Genomic DNA, 23,731 nt, shown 5'->3' on the forward strand with positions numbered 1-23,731 from the left:
ATGGAGTGACAATTGTGTCCTCACAAATAGATTAAAAAGTCAACCCAATCCATCTCTGCCCTTTTGAGTCTTAGCAAAGGTGTGGCATGCCTTCTCCAGATTGAGAGGCAGTCATTAGATTCTAAAGATAAATCCTGGAACTTCTATTGGTCAGAAAGGTGAGATCTTAACAACAGGATTTCACAGTGGGAAGACAAATGAAGGGGCAGGAAAGAATCTTCCTGAATCTAAGAACTCTAGGAAGGAACGTGAAAAGAGTTTTCTGAAAGCAACGTTCTCCGTATCTGTGATGGACCTGCTGTTTAGTTAGTCTTTTATTTTTTTTTGGCTGCGCCATGTGGCTTACAGGATCCTAGTTCCCTGACCAGGGATTGAACCCAGGACATGGCAGTGAAAGCACCGAGTCCTAACCACTGGACCGCCAGGGAATTCCTAGTTAAGTCTTAAAAAAGAGAGAAAGGAAAAGAAGTAGCCTTTAGCTGCAATTTTGTTGATTAAACACAATTCCCCCAAAGCCACTTGCCCAAAGAGATCTATGTTACAGCAACTTGTCAGGTTTTGAAAGATAATCACGGATTATTCAGATTACTTTCTGGTCACCTGAGTGACCAGAATGTTGTAGGTACTGGGCCTTAAAAAACGTGTACATCTTTTTGGAGCATTTTGCACTAATGTATATGTCTTTTACCCCAAGTTTGTAGGTTTCACCTGCATGCTGGGCCATAGCAATAACACTGGCATAGGTAAGAGAAAGTCTCAAACATTAGAGAATGAGACCTGGACCAGGCACACAATGTCACTGATCACTTATTTTTAGGTGTGACTGGGTTACCACATTATATAAGAAAACATGAAGAGGATTTAGTGTTGTCATCAAGTAAAACTCACAACAAAGTTTAATGATAGTCATAATCCTTATCTTCTTTCAAAGTAACTAATAGTGAATGGCAAATAACTCACTAATCAATATCTAATTGATACTGTTTTTTAGAAACAGTTTTTCTAAGTTGGGGAATTCAAAAGAAGATGACTTAGTGGCACAGGAAACGGCTTTGTAGTTCCTCGGGAAATATAATTTAAAAATTTAGAAAAGAATGTCTCTAGAGGTGGGACTAAGAGAGAGATGTGTGAGACACAAAAGGAAGGGTAGTCAGAGAAGAGGGGAAGTGGGTCACAGGTGCTGTGGGGGTGAGGGCGGAAGCTGCATTAGCAAGGTGAAATGCTGTGGGGAAGTCTGCATGCAGGGGGACGTCTGGTAAACTTCACAGTGAGGTCACCATCTGTGAACGAGAAGAAGGCATCTCAGTGGAGTAGTGCCGTGAGACCCGATAGATTTGTTGAACAAGTAGTCTTTGAGTGTCTACAGTGCTGGCGCTGGTCTAGATGGTGGGGACCCGGCAGTGAATGTAGTGAATGACCAATTGCCAGGGTTAAGGAGTTAGTAGCCTGTAAGAAGGTGTGCTGCTAATGCTAGGAAGAAAAAAGTAGAGGTGGAAGGATAAATAGGGGAAGTGAGGGATGTCATTTAGGGGAGAACTGAGCCCATTCATAGCCAGCAGGGGAAACACAAGACTCAAGAATAGGGACATGAGGGAGACAGGAGGCTGAAGGCTCGAGATCTTTGGAAAGGAGTAGAGTCTTATCTGGAAAGAGAAGCAAAGGAAGAGAGAAAGAGGTGCTGTCTGGAATGACTCTAAAGCGGGGAGATGGCGTGTGAAGGCAAGCCAGTCTGTCAGAGGCAGTCCTTTCTGCTGGCTCCTGCATCTATAAATGGGGGATTAATCTTACCCCCAGAGAGTGGTCATGGGATTCGAACAAGACAGTACTGTTAAGGCCCTTAGCAGAGTGCCTGGTATACACGCAGAGCCCTTACTACACTTGAAGAAAAGACTGATAGGGAGGAAGGAGAGTGCAGGTGGGCTCAGGGGCCTGAAGTGAGTGAGGTTTGCAGGTCCAGGTGGGGGGGAAGAGGGACAATGGTTAATGAATGAATTCTTCACTCTAGCAAGAAACTGGGGGTGGAGGGTGATGCAGAGGGGGTAAAGGAGGAGACATTCTAAGGTCACTAACTCTGCCTTGTCAGTACCTTCCCTGGCAGCACTCAGGCAGTAGGCCAAAAGGTGTAATTAAGCACGTCTTGCTGCCCCCAAATTTCTCCCTAGAGATTGTCTGAAATTATAAGGGCTTAAAATGAATTAATAAATAAATATCCCTGAAGAAGGGGTACGGAGAAGACTATCAGTATTTAATACTTTAGACTGACTTAGCCAGCGTATTAGGTTTAACAAAAGCAGAGCTGTCACTCAACAGTGAGGGCAGGGCTGTTGCTCCCAGGGAGCCGGACAGACAGCAGGGCACAGGAGAGGGAACATAGGCCTGGAAGGCAGCTGGGAAGATGAAAGGGAGGTAGGAAATGTTCCAAAGAAAGCAGAAAGGCGGGTGTTGAAACAAAGAGTCCAGGATTATAAGCCATACAAAGGAGAGCTGGGAATTCTTTAGGTCACCTGTGAGGCAGCTTGGCAAGAAGTCTGCCATTAAGTTTTATGCTTTCCTTCATAGCCTCTCTTTGTGTTTCACCTTCCCTGTTCCCTGAATTTCACATAGCATCTTTGTTATCTAGAGAGTCAGAAATGGCAAACTTTTAGAAAATAAAACAAAGCTGGAGAGGACCTCATATATTCTCTTGTTTAACCTTATTTTACAAATGTGGAAACTGAGGCTCAGAGGGAAGTGACTTGTTCAAGGTCACACAGCGAACCAGGTGCTAAACCAGAACTAGAAGAGCCCTAGAATCCTGCCTTGTGTTCCACAGTACCCGACCATCTGCTTAATAAAACCTACAGCTTGCTGAAGTTCCTGCTCATCCAGAGAACACAAAGCATGACTCCTCCTTTGTGGAAGTTAATGATTAAAACCTAGTCTGATCTGAAGCATCTAACCATAGTTACTAATTAAGCCAATTTCTGTGAGAAAAGGCATTTCAAACAGAAGAGTGGAGTGCTCTCTTCAGCTAAATCTATAGGCCTTCAAATTGTAGTAGCATAAACTGTACAATTACAACATTTCAAGTACGCTTAAAAATATTTCAAAATACCATACCTTAACCTCTGTAGCTTACATTTTCTTTTCATTGCATGCCACATGATGGGTCCTGATAAAACGGTTTTGTAACTTTTGAAGAAGGAATTTAACTCAAGTGACTTCACTTAGTGTTTGAGTGAACTAGGTAATAAAATCTGTTTGCTGTGTTCGCTGTCTCCAGATAGGGCTGTAATTACACCACATAAGGAAGAAAGGTAGCTGAGTCTCAATCTAGATCATTTATGTAAACTCAGCCTTCTTGTCAACGGTGTTCTCATATTGCATGCATGCAAACCTCAAAAATCATCTCCTATGAACCACAGAGAGACAGTGTCCAATTGCAGGACTGTGAGATTGCTTATATTCTTTCTGTAATTGGATGTCTGTGGTTCAAGACCAAAATTTGACACTCTGAGGCTAAAAAAAAAAATCACCAATGAATTCCCCAGTACAACAATTATATATCTGACACTTGTAAAAATTAAAGGTATTCTCTACACCAACGTATTACAAATAAATACATTTACTTGAAAAAAAGAAGCATCCTGTTCAGCTTAAAAAAAAAAAAGTTTGGTTCTTTGAAATGCGTTTGAAAAAATCTGATCTTCCAGAAAGAAAAACAGGCAATTCCTACTATAACCAAGTTAACATTTGATAACATTTTAATCTCCTACTTCAAATATTTGGCCTTATTTTTTCAGCAGTTTCCCCCCCAAAATCTTACAGAACCCAAGAAGCACAAAGTATATCCATACTGCATCTATAAAATACAAAGACATAATTGCAAGAAGACAAAGCATGTTTTTTTTTTCTTAATCATTAAACTACCCTCCGTTACGAAAATTGGTCACTGGTCTTTGATTTGACAGTCCTCCCTGGCTGGCATTGATAGTGTTTCTCTTGACACCTGCAGCTTCCAGCTTGCCCTGTCCTCTCTAGAAGGAAAACCACAGGCCACCGCCCTGGCGCCATCCCTGGCTCAGTCCAATCAATAAGGACTTATTTCCTGTCCATTTGCTGAGGTCACAGGAGCGAATCTCATTAATTATTTCTGCTACTGAAGCCTCAAGTGTGCTTGTGGCGTGACAACTGAAAACTGCTTGACCTTTTTTCTTCTAATTTTGTTTGTAGCAGTTCCAAAAAGAAGGCAGTATTCATTTAGCAGTGTGGTAAAAAGAAAAAAAATGTATATGTTGTTAAAGTCATTAACACATTTAGATCTTTCATCATGAAAGCTCTCCCGATCACCTCATTCCCCAGTTTTTTTCAGCTAACGAAAAATAGTCTTTTTAATTTGGTGTCAGGAAAATCTGGTCACAGCAAACACAATGTTTTCTAAAGCAGTTCTGGCCTCCGAGGGAGGAAAGCTCTCCAGGGCCTCCAGGGCCTTGTTTCCATGGTAACGACACAGGTCAATAGCTGAAGTCACACCTTTGCCAGCGCTGATTGTTTCTCGCAACTGTTAAGAAACAAATGCACAGTAAAAGTCAGTTTTTAAGGTACCACAATTAAATTGGGGAGGAGAGGTGGAAAACAAAGAAGGGGAGAAACAGTATAGATTCACGGTTTCTGCTTTTGAGGTTAAAGAGGACACCATCCTCCAGTGATTTTGAGGCACTAACATTCCCTAAGGCTGCTAGGTTTGGCTCTCCAGAGCAGAACAATAGGCTCCAATTAGCCTAATTACACCTCTTCTCCAACTCCCGCCCTGTGATATCTTGAAGTGGGCCCTGCTGGAGGGTGGTGGTGATGAGGCAGAGGGTATTTACATCTCTGACATTTTGAATTCAGCAGCTTGATATTCTTAGGTGAGGAAGGCTTCATTAACATCCTAGTTAATAACTAATATTTTTACACTGTATGTTGGCACAATAGTCCATGTGAAAATTCAAAAAAGACACATAGTATTAGATCTGAGCACTACATTATTAAAACTGTAAGACTTTGGGAGGAATGAATTAAAATACCCTTTGTGAAGAATAAAGTCAACTCTTGCCCACAAATGGAGTTGATTTCCAATCCCTCTCCCTGATGACTGGAAAGGACCAATACAATGGTTACACTTTAGAGCTGAAAAAGACTTATAATGATTTGGCCCGTCCACTTCCCCTTGCCCCGATTCCATCTTCTTCTCAGTGAATACCTCTAATGTCTGCTTTACTCCCTAAATCAGAAACCCGGGAGTTCTCCTTCATCCATTCAGGCACCATGGCTCACCCATGACTGAACTTTCTGGCTCCCCACTAGGTTGGTTGGTGCCCAGTGACAAGTTCTAGTCCATGAGACGTGAATGGTGTGTGTCACTTCTGGGCTGTAGCATTTAACGGTCCATATGAGTCCCGCCAGAGGTTTCCCTCTGGTACATCAACCAGTCACATTGAAGAAGCCCCTCAGGTTGGATCCCCGAGTGGCCACAGTGAGCAACCACGGTGCCTCTCCAACCTGCACAGGACACGTAGGATGGGCAAGAAACACGTCTGTTGTCTGAAGAGACCGTCAGGTTGTCTGTGGCCACCTTGACGGACATACTCACTAAGTCTCGGCCATTCTATCGCATACAAAGCCCTCGAATTATCATCTCCTCTTCACTCTCATTGCCACACAGCTCAGGCTACCATCATCGCTTGCCTGCGTTATTTTTGCAGTCACCTCCTAAAGCGTCTTCCCACCACCAGTTCTTTGCCCCTGCACTCCATCCTTCATGCTGCCAAGAAGATCTTTATAAAAAGCAAATGTGATCTTGCTTAAAACCCTCCACTGCCTTCCAATAGCTTTAAGGAAAAAGAAGTCCAAGCTCTTTCATGAGGCATGGAAGTCCTTTCCCTTTCCGCCGTTTCATCATTACTTAGGGAAACTACTTGCAGCTGATGGCTTGAGAAGTCTCCGCACACCCCCCTCGCCCCATCAAGCTCCCCAAATTCCACTTGGGTGGAATGTACACAGCTAGGATGACAGCCCTAAGGGCCTAGGTGCCCTTCTTCCTTGGGCCTCCTGGAGTGCCCTGTGCATATGTGGAGTACAGCATTATTATATAGTGTTGTATTTTAATTCTCCATTCACTTATCTATCTCTTCATTAGACTTGGAGCTATCGTACAATGCATGAAACATAAAGGAATAAAAGAAATAACCTGCTTTACTCCCCTAATTATACAGATGAGAGGAGAGGGCCAGAGAAGCTCAGCGGCTCACACAAGATCATAGATGGATAGTGACAAAGCTGCAATCAGAAGCCAGTTTTCCTAACACCCAGTCCAGTGGCACTTAATATTATACTCCGCCAGACTCTCAGCATTCTACAGGTATTTCCACACTGCATATGAACTTTGGTATTGTTTCAGCCTAGGGTTCCCTGGTTTCCTGCCATCACTGAATGCATGAAGGCACTAAAATGGTCCTGGGTATCAGAGGTAGCCAGATTCAAGCTCCTCTTCTAGCTCCCATCTTAGAGAGGCCAGTTAACTGCTCTGAGTTTAAATGGGGATAATATCAGCCCCTTGTAGGACTGCTGGGGGGGGGTACTGCATGAGACAGTATAGAGTGCTTGACAGTGTCTAAAACACTACAGATATTCAGAACTACTTAATTCTTCTGCCTCCTCAAGCCCTTAGCCATTGCCAAGAAAGCTACCCCATCCAAAATAGATCAAGTCTATTTTAGCTTGACGCACAGCAACCTCAAAGGTAGTTGAACTTGGATCAGACCAGCCTTAAAGATTAAAAAAAAAGAAAAAGAAAGAACATGCTTCTTATTTTCATTATCTTTAATTCCCTCAAATCTAAATTAGACTGCCCAACATTCTCTATTCTGGACTTCTAGGTTGGTAACTGCAGGCAAGTGGATATCTGCATAACTGGATTTCAATTTGTAAATATTAATTGAGCACCTATTATATGTAAAGAGTACAATGATCCTTTTTTGCTTTACGGGTCAGGAACTAACAAAGGGTATACTGTGAAAAGCAGCAAGTGAAGGACTACAGATGACCAGAGAAATGAGAGCAACTTTGATTAGAAGAGATTTAAGAGGGCCTTACAGAAAAGGGATTTAAGGCATGTCCTGAGAATGCTGATAAGTAGTTATGGCGTCAGGGTAGCAAGAAAATTATAGGGAAAGAGAATAGCTTGAACAAAGGCACAGAGGAGACCAGAGCGAATGAAAACAGATTGGTGTGATACTTTACAGGAGTAGGTGAGAGGGGACCCAGGTGGGCTCTGAAAACCAACCTAAGAACTTATTTATCTTATTTATTATTATTATTATTCTTTGCGGTACGCGGGCCTCTCACTGTCGTGGCCTCTCCCGTTGCGGAGCACAGGCTCCGGACGCGCAGGCTCAGCGGCCATGGCTCACGGGCCCAGCCGCTCCGCGGCATGTGGGATCTTCATGGACCGGGGCACGAACCCGTGTCCCCTGCATCGGCAGGTGGACTTTCAACCACTGCGCCACCAGGGAAGCCCAACCTAAGAACTTTATTAAAAATTTTTTTTATTATCAAACATTTAATTTATTTTTTATTTTATTTTTTGGCTGTGCTGCGTGGCACACGGGATCTTAGTTCCCTGACCAGGGATCGAACGCATGGCCCCTGCAGTGGAAGCGCAGTGTCTTAACCACTGGACCAGCAGGGAAATCCCTCAAATATTTTAAAAGTACAGAAAAGTTGAAAGACTAGCCCAGGAGTTGGCAACCTATGGCCTCAGGCCAAATTTGGCCCCCCTGTTTTTATAAATTAAATTCTGCTGGAATATAACCATGCCCATTTATTTAAGTATTGTCTATGGTTGTTTCTGTGCTATAACGGCAGACCTACAGAGTTGAGTAGCTGCCAGAGAGACTGTATGGATTGCAAAGCCTAAAATATTTACACTTTGGCCTTTACAGGAAGTCTGTGACTTCTGGACGTAGCATAACCAATGAACGCGTATCTTCTACCTAGATTCAACAACCATTAATATTTTGCTATTTTTGTTCTATCTACTTGTATGTGTGTGTTTTCTGAATCATTTGAAAGTAAGCTGTTTAAGCTGGTGTATTAGCTCTCCAGAGGAGGAAAAAGCCCTATTTGTAGCACTTGCAGATTTTTGTGGTATAAATACTCCCATCATGGCTGATTTCAAGCTACCAAGGGTTGTAGAATCACAAAATTCTTGAATATTTAACAACTGGCTCTCAACTGGTAGGAGGAGGCTTGGACATACCACGGGCTGCAGGATGCTTTACCCTTGTTTTGAGAAGCATCTCCAAAGATAAGAACATTCTCCTACATGGCCAGAATACCATTATCACAGCTCGGAAAGTTAACAGTAATCCTCTCCTATTATCAATATCTAGTCCATCTGCAAATTTCCCCAATTGGCTCCAAAATGTCTTTTTTAGCCTTTTTTCCCCCCAAACCACAATGAGTCCTGGTTTACACACTGCATTCATCTGTTATGACACTTTAAACTTCTTCCCACTATGATATTGCCATTTTGAAAGGGCCAAGCTATGTTGTACAATGTTCTACATTCTGTGTTTCTCTGATTGCTACGCTTAGTTTGTTAGTCTGTAAACTTTATTCAGTCAGGCTCAACTGAATATCTGATGGTGACTTATATGGTATTTAACCCTACAATGAAGGGTAATTCAGACTAGGGCAAAATAGCACCCAGGAGGACATCACTAAAAGTTACTCAAGCCCTAAAAGAGTTAATTTCTCTTCCCCAATGACTACTGTACTTCCAGTTAATACTCCAATCTGCTCTCCACACGGTTGGCTCCCAGGACTTTGCATACCAAGGACCTGATAGCTTCCACGTGTAAAATGCTCATTTCAGAACTCATCAGTAATCTAATCCTTCATGGAAGGTATTATTCCTCACAGGCATCTGTATACACTTCCACCAGCTAAACATAAACTACTGGCTCAAAGGAAATCCTTTAGATATAATTAATAGCGCATAAACGAGACTCGTTTTTACTATAAATTAGAAGAGGCCATGAGTTTACCCAGAAAAATACAATCTTGTCCTTTGTAAATAAATGCGACAAAAGACACATTAAGCTGGAGTTCCTAAACTTGGCTGATCATAAGATTCATCTGGGGAGCTTTCAAATGCAGATGCATAGGCCTCATTCTTGGAGATGGATTCAGTAAGGCCTAAAAAAAAATGCTTCTTTTTTTAATGTTTTTTTAAAATGCTAATCACTGGTCATTGCAATGATGAGCCAGATTTGGGAGTAGCTCACTCGCTGGGGCATGTATTTTGAGAGACTGTATTTTAAAACCGTCATGTTGGGTTTATATCGTTTTTTGTTTTTTGTTTTTCTTTCCTTTTGCAGTACGTGGGCCTCTTACTGTTGTGGCCTCTCCCGTTGTGGAGCACAGGCTCCGGATGCGCAGGCTCAGCGGCCACGGCTCACGGGCCCAGCCGCTCCACGGCATGTTGGATCTTCCCGGACCGGGGCACGAACCTGTGTTCCCTGCATCGGCAGGCGGACTCTCAACCACTGTGCCACCAGGGAAGCCCTATATCGTTTTAACTACACTTCCAAAGGGTCTTGTGATGCTCAAATTAAATTTAGCAAGCATTTATTGGGCACCTATATGGTATAGGTATATAGTAGGGGCTGTAGGTACAGAGAGAAACACAGTTGCTGCCCCCAGGACCACTGTTAGAGGGCTTGTCATAGGGCTACAGAACCAGAGAGGGTTGAATGGAACACTGAGGGATTGGGCTCATGACCTTGGTTCTAATAACTGCAAGAGAAAAGACCACAATTTAAAAAAAATTATTTCCGCTTTTGCCTTCCCCTACATTTTGACTGGGCAAATTCCCAATTGATGCATAGGTAGAACTTTCCATATTAGGATGTGGCTAGAAATGCTAGTATGCCCACTCTGGCCTTTATGGCCTGAAAAACACTTTAGCTGTAAGATAAATTAAAAAAATACAAAATGGTGAATTATCAGTCTCCATTTTATTTTCCTGATATAGCACTTTAGGGCAATAATGTAATTAAATCTCTAATTAAGTCAACTGAATAACTGTATAAGTGCAGAATCACCCGAAATAAATTAAGTCCAAATCCCCTGCTAGAGGATCCAATTAAAGATATTAACACAAAGAGGATCCACAGTACTTAAAATGCATTATTATTTAACATTTATTAAAAGGTGTTATTAAACACCTTTTCCGTGATAAATGTTGCTTTTATGAGACCCTTTTGAGAAATCATTGTATGCCTCTGAAAACTATTTGGTTTGAAAGTCCTCTTAAAATATTAAAGGCAAGCCCTTGCCATGGGATCTAAGCAGCTTTAGAAGATGTGGAGGCAGCAGTCGCTTCTCTCCAATGAAATCAAAACAAAACCTTAGACCTAGAAGAAACCCCAAGCACCATCTTCACTTCTCACCTCATTTTGCAGAAGACACTGGATGAGAAAGGCTAAGTGATGTGGACCAGAGTCAAGAGCAAATTTGAGAAATGGCCTAGGTTTCATTTCTGCACATCCAGAGCTCTTCTACTCTATAGCACTGGAAAAGATTTGGAGATAGCCCCAAATTTTCTTTCACCCAACCAGATAGAGTGCTTAGAGAGAACAGGGATACTAAAACTCATCTGGAACACGGGGCAGACCTTGTTCTGAAGAAACTATATAATAGAGAGTAAGGGAGTATGAAACAATATGTTAAAGTTTTGTTTTGTATTTAAATGGTTGAAAACAGCTGGATAAGGGTAAAAGGAAACAAATGGGAGCCATGCTGTTATGGGAAGAGACCACATACCTCTCAACCAAGTGGTAGAAGTGGACCATGCTTCCTTAACAGATTATACAGCTGGCAGAAAGGTATGATGCAGTAATGATATGGGGCTTCAACCTTTGAACATCTGCTAAAACTTGCATTCTATAGTTGGCAAATTCCTGGTGTGCCTAACTGATAATCTTATGTATTAGAAGATAGAAGAAGCACTTTTTGCTTAATTATGTCAGCATAATTGGATATAAAGGTGATAGGAATTAACAAAAACTTAATGCCATCTTGGTATTAGAATCAGTCCTTAGAAAGGCCTAGCAGGAATGGGTTTGGACACCCAGACTATATGTTAGGAAAGTGCATTGCAAAAATAAGTTTAGTGAAAAGATTGCCATTAACTATAACTGGAAATAAAGTTCAAGGGTGATGGAAGCCTCTGAAAAAACTAAATTCCAACAATGTCATACTTAAATATGAAAGTGATCAAAATAATGGCTACTGAATAAGCTCTCTCAGGGCTCTCATTTGAGAAGGTCCAGGTGTAAAAGGAGGAGCCTACGATTCCCTCCACTGCTGAGCATTTCTTCTGCACAGAGCACCACTGTGGAGACAGGGCACTATCCCTGTTTTGAAGGAGCTGACAAGAGAGATGTACAGAACTGTAAAAATTGTGTGGGACTCCACCCAGAGGCTTGTATTGTCACCAGGACACTTGCCACAAGTGTTTTTAAAGTGCTGTTCCTCACAGAAAATGTTCAGAAACAAATAACCTTGTCAGAATCTGCTAAAAGACTGATGGGCATGCTTGAGGGAAGGAGATGATGACAAAAATAAGGGGCTCCCAGATGTAAAGGTTGTATGTTGAGTAAGAACAAGTATGTGCAAATATTTCCAAAAGATAATATACTATTAACACTCCCTAACACCATACACAAAAATAAACTCAAAATGGATGAAAGACCTAAATCTAAGGCCAGACACTATAAAACTCTTAGAGGAAAACATAGGCAGCATACTCTATGACATAAATCACAGCAAGATCCTTTTTGACCCACCTCCTAGAGAAAGGGAAATAACACTAAAAATAAACAAATGAGACCTAATGAAACTTAAAAGCTTTTGCACAGCAAAGGAAACCATAAACAAGACGAAAGGACAACCCTCAGAATGGGAGAAAATATTTGCAAATGAAGCAACTGAAAAGGATTAATCTCCAAAATATACAAGCAGCTCATGCAGCTCAATATCAAAGAAACAAACAAAATGGGCAGAAGACCTAAATAGACATTTCTCCAAAGAAGATATACAGATTGCCAACAAACACATGAAAGGATGCTCAACATCACTAATCATTAGAGAAATGCAAATCAAAACCACAATGAGGTATCACCTCACACCAGTCAGAATGGCCATCATCAAAAAAGTATACAAACAATAAATGCTGGAGAGGGTTTGGAGAAAGGGGAACCCTCCTGCACTGTTGGTGGGAATGTAAATTGATACAGCCACTATGGAGAACAGTATGGAGGTTCCTTAGAAAACTAAAAATAGAACTACCATATGACACAGCAATCCCACTCCTGGGCATATACCCTGAGTAAACTATAATTCAAAAAGGTACATGCACCTCAATGTTCACTGCAGCACTATTTACAATAGCCAGGACATGGAAGCAACCTAAGTGTCTATCAGCAGATGAATGGATAAAGAAGATGCAGCACATGTATACAATGGAATATTACTCAGCCATAAAAAGAAATGAAATTGAGTTATTTGTAGTGAGGTGGATGGACCTAGAGTCTGTCATACAGAGTGAAGTAAGTCAGAAAGAGAAAAACAAATACTATATGCTAACACATATATATGGAATCTAAAAAAAAATGGTTCTAATGAACCTAGGGGCAGGACAGGAATAAAGATGCAGACGTACAGAATGGACTTGAGGACACGGGGAGGGGGAAGGGTAAGCTTGCATGAAGTGAGAGAGTGGCATGGACATATATACACTACCAAATGTAAAACAGAGAGCTAGTGGGAAGCAGCCGCATAGCACAGGGAGATCAGCTCGGTGCTTTGTGACCACCTAGAGGGGTGGGACAGGGAGGGTGGGAGGGAGATGCAAGAGGGAGTGGATATGGGGATATATGTATATGTATAGCTGATTCATTTTGTTATAAAGCAGAAACTAACGCACCATTGTAAAGCAATTATACTTCAATAAAGATGTTAAAAAGAAAAAGATAATATACTATTGAAAGAAGAAAAAGGAAATAGAACAACTGAAGAATGAGTTCAAAGTCGTAAAGACTAAAATAAATTCCATGAAGAGGGGCCTTTAAAGATGAAATGTGCATTCACATAGCCCATTACAAGTTGTCAGGGGGGCCTTGGATGCAGCTACCATCCTGGCTTCTGTTGTCCTTTGCTTTCCAAGACCACCCATCCCCCCATTCCAAACATCATATTATCCTCTAGGACAAATAACTGTGCAGCACCCCACTGAGCCCCTCCCTGCGTCAGCTTTCTCACTCTTTTTTTCTGATGTTCTTGTCCAGCTTTCATCCTCTAACACGTCCCTTCTCTGTCTTCCTCCTCACTCTGGAGACCTAACTTCTGCTCTAGGGCACCTTCACAGACGCACCCACCCACCTCTGTTCTGCTCTCTCATGCTCAGAACGCACATAACTGTCCTTCCCAGCTACTGAAAGACTGTGAGAAATGTCACAGATGGGAGAGTCAAATGACTAATGCCTTCCAACACAGGACAAAAAAGAAAAAGATGAGGACGAATGTGCATTCTGGAACACAGATCTGGGAGCTTATGAAAATTACGGCAAAATTCCAGAAAAGGTTATTAAATAGACAGTTTGTGAGCTCTCGAGAAAAGGCAGCAGTGATAGCAGCCCCAAGGTAGGTGGGTCACAATGAGCACATTATGACAAAACACTCTCATTTTTCTTTTGATATTAACTTGGCTGTTAGCTTCAGAAATAGTAAAGATAGAGTATATTCAGATTATGGAAACTTAGTCGTGGATAAGACAGAGAAATGGGATCTGTATAAGAGTTTGGCAATATGGATTCAAATACGTAAAATAACTATTCCTAGAAAATGTTTAGTAGTGGATTTATATTGAGCAGAAAAGCGATCTCTAGTGTTGTGCTACAAGACTCAATACTTGGTTCCTTTCCCTTATCACAGTGCTTGAATGAAGATGAAGATATTAAATTTTAATTTTCAGATGTCATATAGCCAAGAGAGAAAGGCAACACATGGATAGCATCAAAATCTTAATGGTTTTGACATGTTGAGCAATAAACTGATACTAGCCAGAAGAAATGTAACAGGGCAACTGTACAGTTGAGCATTTAGGTTTCAAAAACTAATTGCAAAAGTTTAAACCTCAGTTTGGCAGTGACTCATAAAAAAATGCTGAAAATCTTTGATAACCACATTCTGTATGTAAGCCAACACTATGATGTAGATACTAAAAAAAAAAAAAAAAGCGAACGCAAACTGTGGCAGTATAAACAGATGTACATGTCCAAAAGACAGGCAGGAACAGTCTCACCGCAATCTTTGATGGTCAATCATGTTTAGAAAACTATGTTCAGTCCTGGGTGCCATGTCTCAAGAAGGACACTGACAAGATAGAAAGGGTCCAGTGTTGGGATGAAGAAATATTTGGAAACATGTCATTTAAGGAATGTTTAACCTGGAGGAAAGGATTAAAGGAAGATATTAAACCCATCTTCAAACTTCTAAAGCAATTAAATGGGAGAAGGAGCAGTCTTGTTCTATACGCTTCAGGGAACAGAACAAAGAGCAACAAGATGAAGTTTCTAGGAAGCTTTAATTTCAGTAACAAACAAGAAAGAGTTTTCAAATGACTAGTTTGTCTAACACGAATAGTTTTTTTTTTTGACGAGCTGTTAACTCCCTATTATTTAAAGTCCTCAGCGACTAGATGCCCACATCTGAAAAAGGTATGAATGAAACTCTAAGCTGAAGGGGGAGGTGGCACAAGGCTGCCTCCAAGGTACCATGCAACTTCAACAGCCTAGCTGACAGTGCTTCAGCTGAATGGTTTTGCCAGCTTCTGAGTGGCAAGACTTGGTACAAAAGGAAAAGCTACAATTAAAACGTTTCTCTAGGGCTTCCCTGGTGGTGCAGTGGTTGAGAGTCCACCTGCCGATGCAGGGGACACGAGTTCGTGCCCCGGTCCGGGAAGATCCCACATGCCGCGGACCGGCTGGGCCTGTGAGCCATGGCCGCTGAGCCTGCGCGTCTGGAGCCTCCGCAATGGGAGAGGCCACAACAGTGAGAGGTCCGCGTACCGCAAAACAAAACAAAACAAAACAAAAACCTTTCTCTAATACAAGAAACTGTGAAATGTACTACAAACAACATAAAAATTTCCTTTTTGCTTAGAATAACAAATTATTTAAAAGAATCTATAGGAAAAAAAATCTACTGATCTACTGACCTTATTAAATATCTTATTTTGGCAAAAGTGGAAGGAGGTGGAAATAAGAGAATTTTTAGTTATTATATTTCCTGAATCACATGAATTCACATGCCAACACACAATTAGAATGGTAGTGCGTCACAATATTAAAATAGTAATAATATTAATAATCGCAATAACAACAAACACAATCCCATATATAGTACTTATATGTGCCTAGCACTGTGGTAATATATTTATATCTATATAATATATATATATATCTGTAAGATATATATAATAGTACCTACCTCATAGGGCTGTTGTGAGGATTGTACATCTATCTATCTATCTATCTATCTATCTTCTGTTCTATATACCCTATGAGGTGTGTGTGTATCTGTCAATCTATCTATCTATCTATCTATCTATCTAGGAAAACATTAGAATTTCCTTTGAGAAGAGAACACATACCTATGTTAATAATGTCCTTTGCACAAGGGCAAACTTTTAAAATACACATCACAGATTAAAAGAATAAATCAAGTCAAATACCTTTGGATAAAACCATATTTACAGAGATGACAAAAAACTGAAGCCATCATTAGATTAATTATGTACCTCTATTACAATATATACATTTTTTTTCTACCACAAAAATGCCATACAGTTGTAGAACAAATGTCAATAGGAATTGGAGGTGGAAAATTTCCACATATTCTGGGAAGAAAAAGCCATAAATATCTCAATTGATTAAGTATACTCTTCTGGACATTTTTTCTTTTTTTTTTTAAACAAAAAGGCACTGAACAAGACTACTGTGTTACAAAACAAAACTAATATATTTGTAGTTTAAAAATTCTTAATAATAAAACCATATTCTTTTTAACTAAAAAATCTCAACCAAAGACTCTGACTGCAGCAGTGGTATTTGGGGTTTCACACAACAACAGGACACTGCCTCATGTCATTTTCACAATTTTTTAAAAACCAATTTCAGGGTTCATCATACTACATTTAAGTCACTGAATAAAGCATTATTCAGTGCTAACAATAAAGCATTATTCAGTGAGTTCAAAATGATAAACATAATTTATCCCATGCTTTAACATTTTTACTGTTCCCTAAAATATCAGAATATTTTTCTTTTGTAAAATAGCCTGCAAAATTACTATAATATAGATTTGTATTGAGCTTTAAGATATTCTATTTTAGGGCTTCCCTGGTGGCACAGTGGTTGAGAGTCCGCTTGCCATTGCAGGGGACACGCATACGTGCCCCGGTCCGGGAGGATCCCACATGCCGCAGAACGGCTGGGCCCGTGAGCCATGGCCGCTGAGCCTGCGCGTCCGGAGCCTGTGCTCCTTAACAAGAGAGGCCACAACAGTGAGAGGCCCGCGTACCAAAAAAAAAAAAAAAAAAAAAGATATTCAATTTTAACAAGTTCTATTTATTGTTTTTTTTTTTTTTGTTGTTGTTTTTGCGGTATGCGGGCCTCTCACCTTTGGGGCCTCTCCCGTTGCAGAGCACAGGCTCCGGATGCGCAGGCTCAGCAGCCATGGCCCATGGGCCTAGCCGCTCCGCGGCACGCGGGACCCCCCCCCCCCCCCGTACCGGGGCACGAACCCGTGTCCCCTGCATCGGCAGGCGGACTCTCAACCACTGCGCCACCAGGGAAGTCCTCTATTTATTGTTTTGCAGAATTAAAATCATTCTGTATAACTGTGTGAGAGCACAGGACACACATGACGTTTGTTACACTGTTCTTCTTTTCCCTGGCCAAGTTCTGGAAGCCCATGGAGATGGGAGGTAAGAGAGGTGGACTCTGGGAAAAACAAAATGCCATGTATTTCCAGACACGATGGTCTTTCAAGCACCTTGGAGCAGAATCCTCCAGATGAAGCCACACAGGAACCTTTTTTTTCTTATAATATGATGAGATGTTCTCCTCCTAAGACTGGTTAATCCATTTATGCTATTTCATAATAATATGAAAAATGATCATAGAGAGGCAGTGAGCAAACTTTGGTAGGGAAACTCTGGACCTGGACATGTGTGACCTTGGGCAAAGCAACTTCTCTAAGCCCACCTCACCTATAAAATCACAGAGGTAGTATTTATGCCACAGGCAATTATTATGAGGAACAAATAAGATAATGTATGTGAAATTCCTCTGACATCAATGAAATGCTACACAAAGGCAAGGTTTGAAGAGTAAGTGAGCACTGGGTTCATTGCAAACCTTACGTGTAACATTTTTAATGATGTACCTGCCTTTAACTATAAACATTCATAGATTATTTTACATAGATTCATGAAGATGTTTTAAATATTTAAACACTGTGATTATTAGTGAATAGGAAACATGCTTGTTTTGAAAAATGAATTTCCAAATCATCTTGACCATTTAAAATTCAGTCTATTCCCCTTAAAAGGAAAAAAGAAAAAAACATAATAAAGACAGGTAAGGTATCATTTTTCTCGCCCTCTCTTCCACACACGCGTCTGTTAGGCTCGGTCTGGACGGTGTGTGGCCTCCTACTGAGAGTGAGATTTCAGAACTGATTTCAAGGCTCAACCTCTCAGCTAAGTACATTTATGAGTCTGTGCTGTGAACTACTATCCACAAAGACCTGAACATAACCAAACAACTCATTTCATACAAATTATCATGTCTGAATATATATGTATATTATATGTATAAATACCTCTAAACAAACACACACATATACAGTTTAATATATATAACTATATATTATATATATATGTAGTTTAGAGATATTTTCATTAAAAACATTTTACTACCATAATCAAAACTGACCTAAATTGTTGACTCTGTGGCTGAGCATTCAGGCAAAGTTATGCTTGCTACTTAAGAAACAGAGGTCAACCTTGTAGCTCACTATATGAGTAGATGTGCCTGATTTCAAAATGTAATTAAATGGAATAAATGTACAATTTAGTTTAATTTTTAAAAGTTAACTTATAAACTTTCATTAACATTTGATAGGTAGGGTATCTGAAGTTAGTAATATGGAATTATATTAAATTGAGGCTTAATTCCATAGGAAAAGCAAGCTTTGCTTCCTGGTTATCATGTCTTCTGAAGGAAAATTTAATGATTTACAAATAATCACTGATTTATCTATAACCTGACTCAAAAAGCTAATTTTTAATTTTAGTACTATATTCCAAAGAAAAACTTAATTCTATACATTGAAATTCAAAAAGCAAAACTGGGACCTTGAAGCTTTTTAGCAAACTCTGTACCAGAAATTCAACAAGCAAAACATATCATAGGTTGTAGATTGCAGCAATGAGCTACTCTTGCCTGTAGCTTTTTTAGGAGTGAATCAGTAAATAGTAAGCTCTGCAATCTCATGACAAATGCAATGCTGGTTATTTAATTAAAAAGAACACTGTGGGACAAGAGCATGCATGTCATGTAGGTAAACAGTCCTGGGGGTTATTTGAGGAATACATAAACTATGCCAGAGTGAATTTGGGTTTCTATTATTTTACTTGAGTCCATATATTATACATTTCTTAAATCCTCCTCATGTCCAGGTTTTTCATCTGCTGATACCTGGGGATCAATTACCTTAAAACTACCATTACCACCGCCAACACCATCCACGTGACCCTAGATTCTTGACATCCTAACATGCATCCTGACACAAGATGAGATCAAAAGTCATTTATGATTTCTATCACTAGAACGTAAATCATAAAACTAGAAAACTACGTCAACTGAGAGCAATGACAATGAAACCAATGTATACCTCAGCCATGCCTTCCAGGCAGATTGCATCAGACTGGGGGCAAATGCAGGAATCAATGTATGGGGTGACGCTGTTACTCGGCCATGTAACTGTAATCATATCTGCAGGATTAACACCTCTTCCAGATGTAGGAGGGCTCGACGTTATGGTGCTATGGTATTTGTTAACATAGATTCTTGCTTTCCTCAAGAGAACAGTAATGAGAACTTGTTTTATTTACTTTTTTTGGTCACGCTGCGTGGCTTGCAGGATCTTAGTTCCCTGACCAGGGATCGAACCTGTGCCCCCTGCAGTGGAAGTGTGAAGTCCTAACCACTGGACTGCTGGGGAAGTCCTGAGAACTTGTGTTATTTTTATTTATTTATTTATATAAATTTATTTATTTTATTTATTTATTTTTGACTGCATTGGGTCTTCGTTGCTGTGCGCAGGCTTTCTCTAGTTGCAGCAAGCAGGGGCTACGCTTCGTTGCGGCGCGCAGGCTTCTCATTGCAGTCACTTCTCTTGTTGTAGAGCACAGGCTCTAGGCACGTGAGCTTCAGTAGTTGTGGTGTGCGGGCTCAGTAGTTGTGCCTCGTGGGCTCTAGACTGCAGGCTCAGTAGTTGTGGCGCACGAGCTTAGTTGCTCCACGGCATGTGGGATCTTCCTGGACCAGGGCTTGAACCCGTGTCCTCTGTGCTGGCAGGTGGATTCTTAACCACTGCGCCACCAGGGAAGCTCTATAATTTTATTTATTAAAAAATTTTTTTCTTAGGGCTTCCCTGGTGGCGCAGTGGTTAAGAATCCACCTGCTAATGCAGGGGACACGGGTTCGAGCCCTGGTCTGGGAGGATCCCACATGCTGCGGAGCAAATAGGCCCATGAGCCACAACTACTGAGCCTGCGCGTCTGGAGCCTGTGCTCTGCAACAAGAGAGGTCACGATAGTGAGAGGCCCGTGCACCGCGATGAAGAGTGGCCCCCGCTTGCCACAACTAGAGAAAGCCCTCACACAGAAACGAAGACCCAACACAGCAAAAATAAATAAATTAATTAATAAACTCATACCCCCCAACATCTTCTTTAAAAAAAAAAATTTTTTTTAAATTAATTTTTATTGGAGTATAGCTGCTTTATCAAGAACTTGGTTTAAATGGTTATACCTATAAAACTTTCTTGAAAGAGTGAAGAATGCTTACCAGCTTAAAAAAAAATCACAATAATCACTGTACTGGTTCAGCAAATAAATGATAAGACAGTCACTTACTAGACAATCACTATTTTTGAGACCAGAATTATGTTAGATTACAGAGTAATGCATACCATTTTCTGGATTTTTGTAAGACCAGAGCCTGCCTACAAATTATCTCTTCTTTTTGTAGTATGTCTAAAGCACTTTGGGAAGCAGTATGGAGTCAGCAGACTCAGGTGGAATCATGACTGTGAGATAGTCAACTGTGAACGCTGTTAGCTTATTCAATCTCTTCTCCATAAAATGAAGGGATTCAGAGACAGAATCTGATAGAACCACTTCATTAAAGTGCTTAGTGTGTGTCTTGAACAGAGTGCACAGTGAAAAACACGCGTACGATGGCATGCATCTGACAGAGATCACAGGACGTCAAAAGGCCTACAACTTTTCCTAACAGGTGCACACAAATCTCGTCAGGAATGAAGATAAAAGGTAGCATAATTTCATTAGATCTAGAACAGGGAGACCTTCCATAGGGGGCACCATTGCACCATGCAGGAATCAATCTTCAGAGGTACATCTTTGGCTTTATTACTATCTGGTGGATAGGTAAGACCTTTCATCAATCCAAAAAGTCAAGGACTTGGGGGAAAGAAAGGATCTACTCACCCGTAATCTTTAGTTAGGAGCACTGTAGACATCACCGACCTATGTTACAGGCCCTGTGATCTCTACTGTTATCTCAGTAATTCTGTTTGAAAATTGAGGCGGCACAGCCTCCTTGCTATTTCAGAAAGGTGGTTAAGCACATCCAGGATCAATATTCTGTCTCACGTGTCATTGGGGAGGCTGAGTAGTGCCTGCAGACACTGCTTAGGAAACATGAGGGAATGTCTTCAGATGTACCAAATGAACAAATTACAGCTTTCTGAAAGATGAGACATCTTGACAAAAATCCTTAATTCTGTAAAAAATCAGCCTGTAGGATTAGTGAATGAGTTTGAAAATATCAATCTAAGGTAATGACAAAGACTTGTGACTTACTAAAAACCACATTCAACATCAACACAGAGGTGCCTCCCTTTTCCTTCTCTTTTTAGAAAACTCATGCCTCTCCACTGTTTTTTATGACAGGGAAAGAGACAGCATTCCCTTCAGCTCTGCTTAAAACTGTTCCGTGGACTAAGCAGGCTCCTCTCTGGGGACAGAAGGCTCAATCCTCCACATAAAGTCATACAGGCTCTCCCTGTGCATAAGTGGCTCCTGATATCACGAACTGAGAACAACAATTGAATCCAGCCACCCCACCGTGCAAAGCATTTACCCACAGAACCAGCCTGGTGGGCATCTGTAGTTAGCTTTCTAGACTAAGAGTCAAAAGGTTACCCCAACTGAATCTTTGTTTCAACCCAGAGGCATTGAGGAGGTAACCATTTGATTCAAAATATACTTGGGGAGAAATAAGAGGAGCAAAGATGGGGTCAAATATGTCTTATGAATTAAAAGGAATATGGGCACAGACATCTGGCCCATCTTGGGTTATTCATTCATTCATTCAACGGTAGTTCAGCATATATTTATTGGGTACCCAGTATGTGGCAGGAACTGTGTTAGGCCCTCAGGGTATAACGGTGTGCAAAACCAGACTCGATTCCAGGCTTACAATTAAGAACTGGTCTTCATCAACAATCTAAGTTTGCCGTAGCTTCCTGATAAATGTTAGGTATTATGCAGACATGTAATTTTTCAGGGCCCAGTAATTCAGAATGATGAATCTAAGGATGGGAGAGATTGCCCCAATAAATACTATTGTCATAAACTAAATGATGTTTTATATATAAAATTAGAGATTAAAGACCAATAAGCTAGGAATATATGATTTGAAGAAAAATAAAGAAGATTTATAACTGCCTAGAGGATTGAATTTAAAGAGTATCAATAGGGCTTCCCTGGTGGCACAGTGGTTAAGAATACGCCTGCCAATGCAGGAGACACGGGTTCGAGCGCTGGTTGGGGAATATCCCACGTGCCGCGGAGCAACTAAGCCCGTGTGCCACAACTACTGAGTCCGTGTGCCACAACTACTGAAGCCCACGTGCCTAGAGCCCGTGCTCCGCAACAACAGAAGCCACCACAATGAGAAGCCCGCACACTGCACCGAAGAGTAGCCCCTGCTCACCGCAACTAGAGAAAGCCGCGCACAGCAAACAAAGAACCAAAGCAGACAAAAAAATAAATAAAATTTTAAAAGATAAAATAAAATAAAAAATAAAGAGTATCAATAGTACTTGGGTGAACAACTTAGAGGGTGGCAATATTTTATGATGTCACAAAGAGGCTTATCATTTTTATCATTTAATAATTTTATTCATGGTCCACAAGGGACTAGAGATTATGATCATTAAATCTGTTGATGCCATTGAGGTGTGTGGGATTGTTAACACCTCAGAGAACAAGAATCTAATTTTAAAATAACATTAAGATATTAGTGGAATAGATCATCAGGGCAAGATGATAGTCACTGGGGACAAATGCAAAATAATACACTCAGAGACTTAAGGAGGAAAAGAACTAGTTTGATAATGGGGAATGAATGAATGAATGTCCAGAGGGTGACTGTTTTGCAAAAAGACTTGAGGGCTCATAATAAGGCACAACTCTTGGCTCAAGATACTGACTATTGCATGTAGAATTAGAATTTATTTTTTATTTTATTTATTTTTAATTAATTAATTTTATTTGGCTGCGTTAGGTCTTTGTTGCTGTGCACGGGCTTTCTCTAGTTGCGGTGAGCGGGGGCTACTCTTCGTTGTGGTGTGTGGGCTTCTCCCTGCGGTGGCTTCTCTTGTTGTGGAGCACGGGCTCTAGGCGTGCGGGCTTCAGTAGTTGTGGCTTGTGTGCTCTAGAGCACAGGCTCAGTAGTTGTGGCGCACGGGCTCAGTTGCTCCACGGCATGTGGGATCTTCCCAGGCCAGGGCTCGAACCCGTGTCCCCTGCATTGGCAGGCGGATTCTTAACCACTGTGCCACCAGGGAAGTCCTAGAATTTATTTTTGATTAAAAGTTTCACATGGTACAAAAGCTTCTTTGCTTTCTTACAGACAGAAATTGATCAATGATTATTTTTCCATCATTGATAACTGTATTTTGAAGGAGATTTGTAATCAAAGCAGTGGTTGCAAAAACTGGCTTTAGTAAATTAATTGTTTTGAAAAAAAATTAAACAAAACCTATTCATTATTGCTGAAAGAAAAAGGAAACCCAAAACAAAAAATACCCCACTTTCCTGAAATGTGATTGCCAAAAGAAAAACAACTGGTTTTATCTGATTTTTAAGGAAACAAGGAATGGAGGATTTAAAACTTTCAGATGGCTGTTCTGGCAGTGTCTTCCAGCACCCACCCCTCTGCTGTGGGTAGGTCATCAGATCAGCGCCTGCACTGCGGGCTCGGTGTACGACGTTTCTGTCTTCCTCAACTGTTCCCCAGCACCTCAACCACAACTTCAGCCC

At 40.8% G+C, this 23,731-nt stretch overlaps 1 protein-coding gene across 3 annotated transcripts in view; it reads right to left on the bottom strand.

Moving 5' to 3' along the window:
- The window catches only part of PDSS2 (decaprenyl diphosphate synthase subunit 2), a 279,875-nt gene that overhangs the window by 22,075 nt on the left and 234,069 nt on the right, over positions 1 to 23,731 (bottom strand). For 2 of the 3 annotated variants that reach the window (XM_089921620.1, XM_022553615.2), the window contains one exon: positions 3,587 to 4,540. The exons of the other annotated variant lie outside the window; for it this stretch is intronic. In XM_089921620.1, the coding sequence (XP_089777746.1) occupies positions 4,382 to 4,540 (159 nt within the window). In that variant the 3' untranslated portion in view covers positions 3,587 to 4,381. Of the gene's footprint in view, positions 1 to 3,586; positions 4,541 to 23,731 lie in introns of those variants that run through there. 3 annotated transcript variants of the gene reach the window in all.

This window comes from Delphinapterus leucas, chromosome 12, assembly GCF_059928025.1.
Source record: "Delphinapterus leucas isolate spDelLeu-1000000601 "Yukka" chromosome 12, BTC_Dleu_Yukka2, whole genome shotgun sequence".
Lineage (NCBI taxonomy): Eukaryota > Metazoa > Chordata > Mammalia > Artiodactyla > Monodontidae > Delphinapterus > Delphinapterus leucas.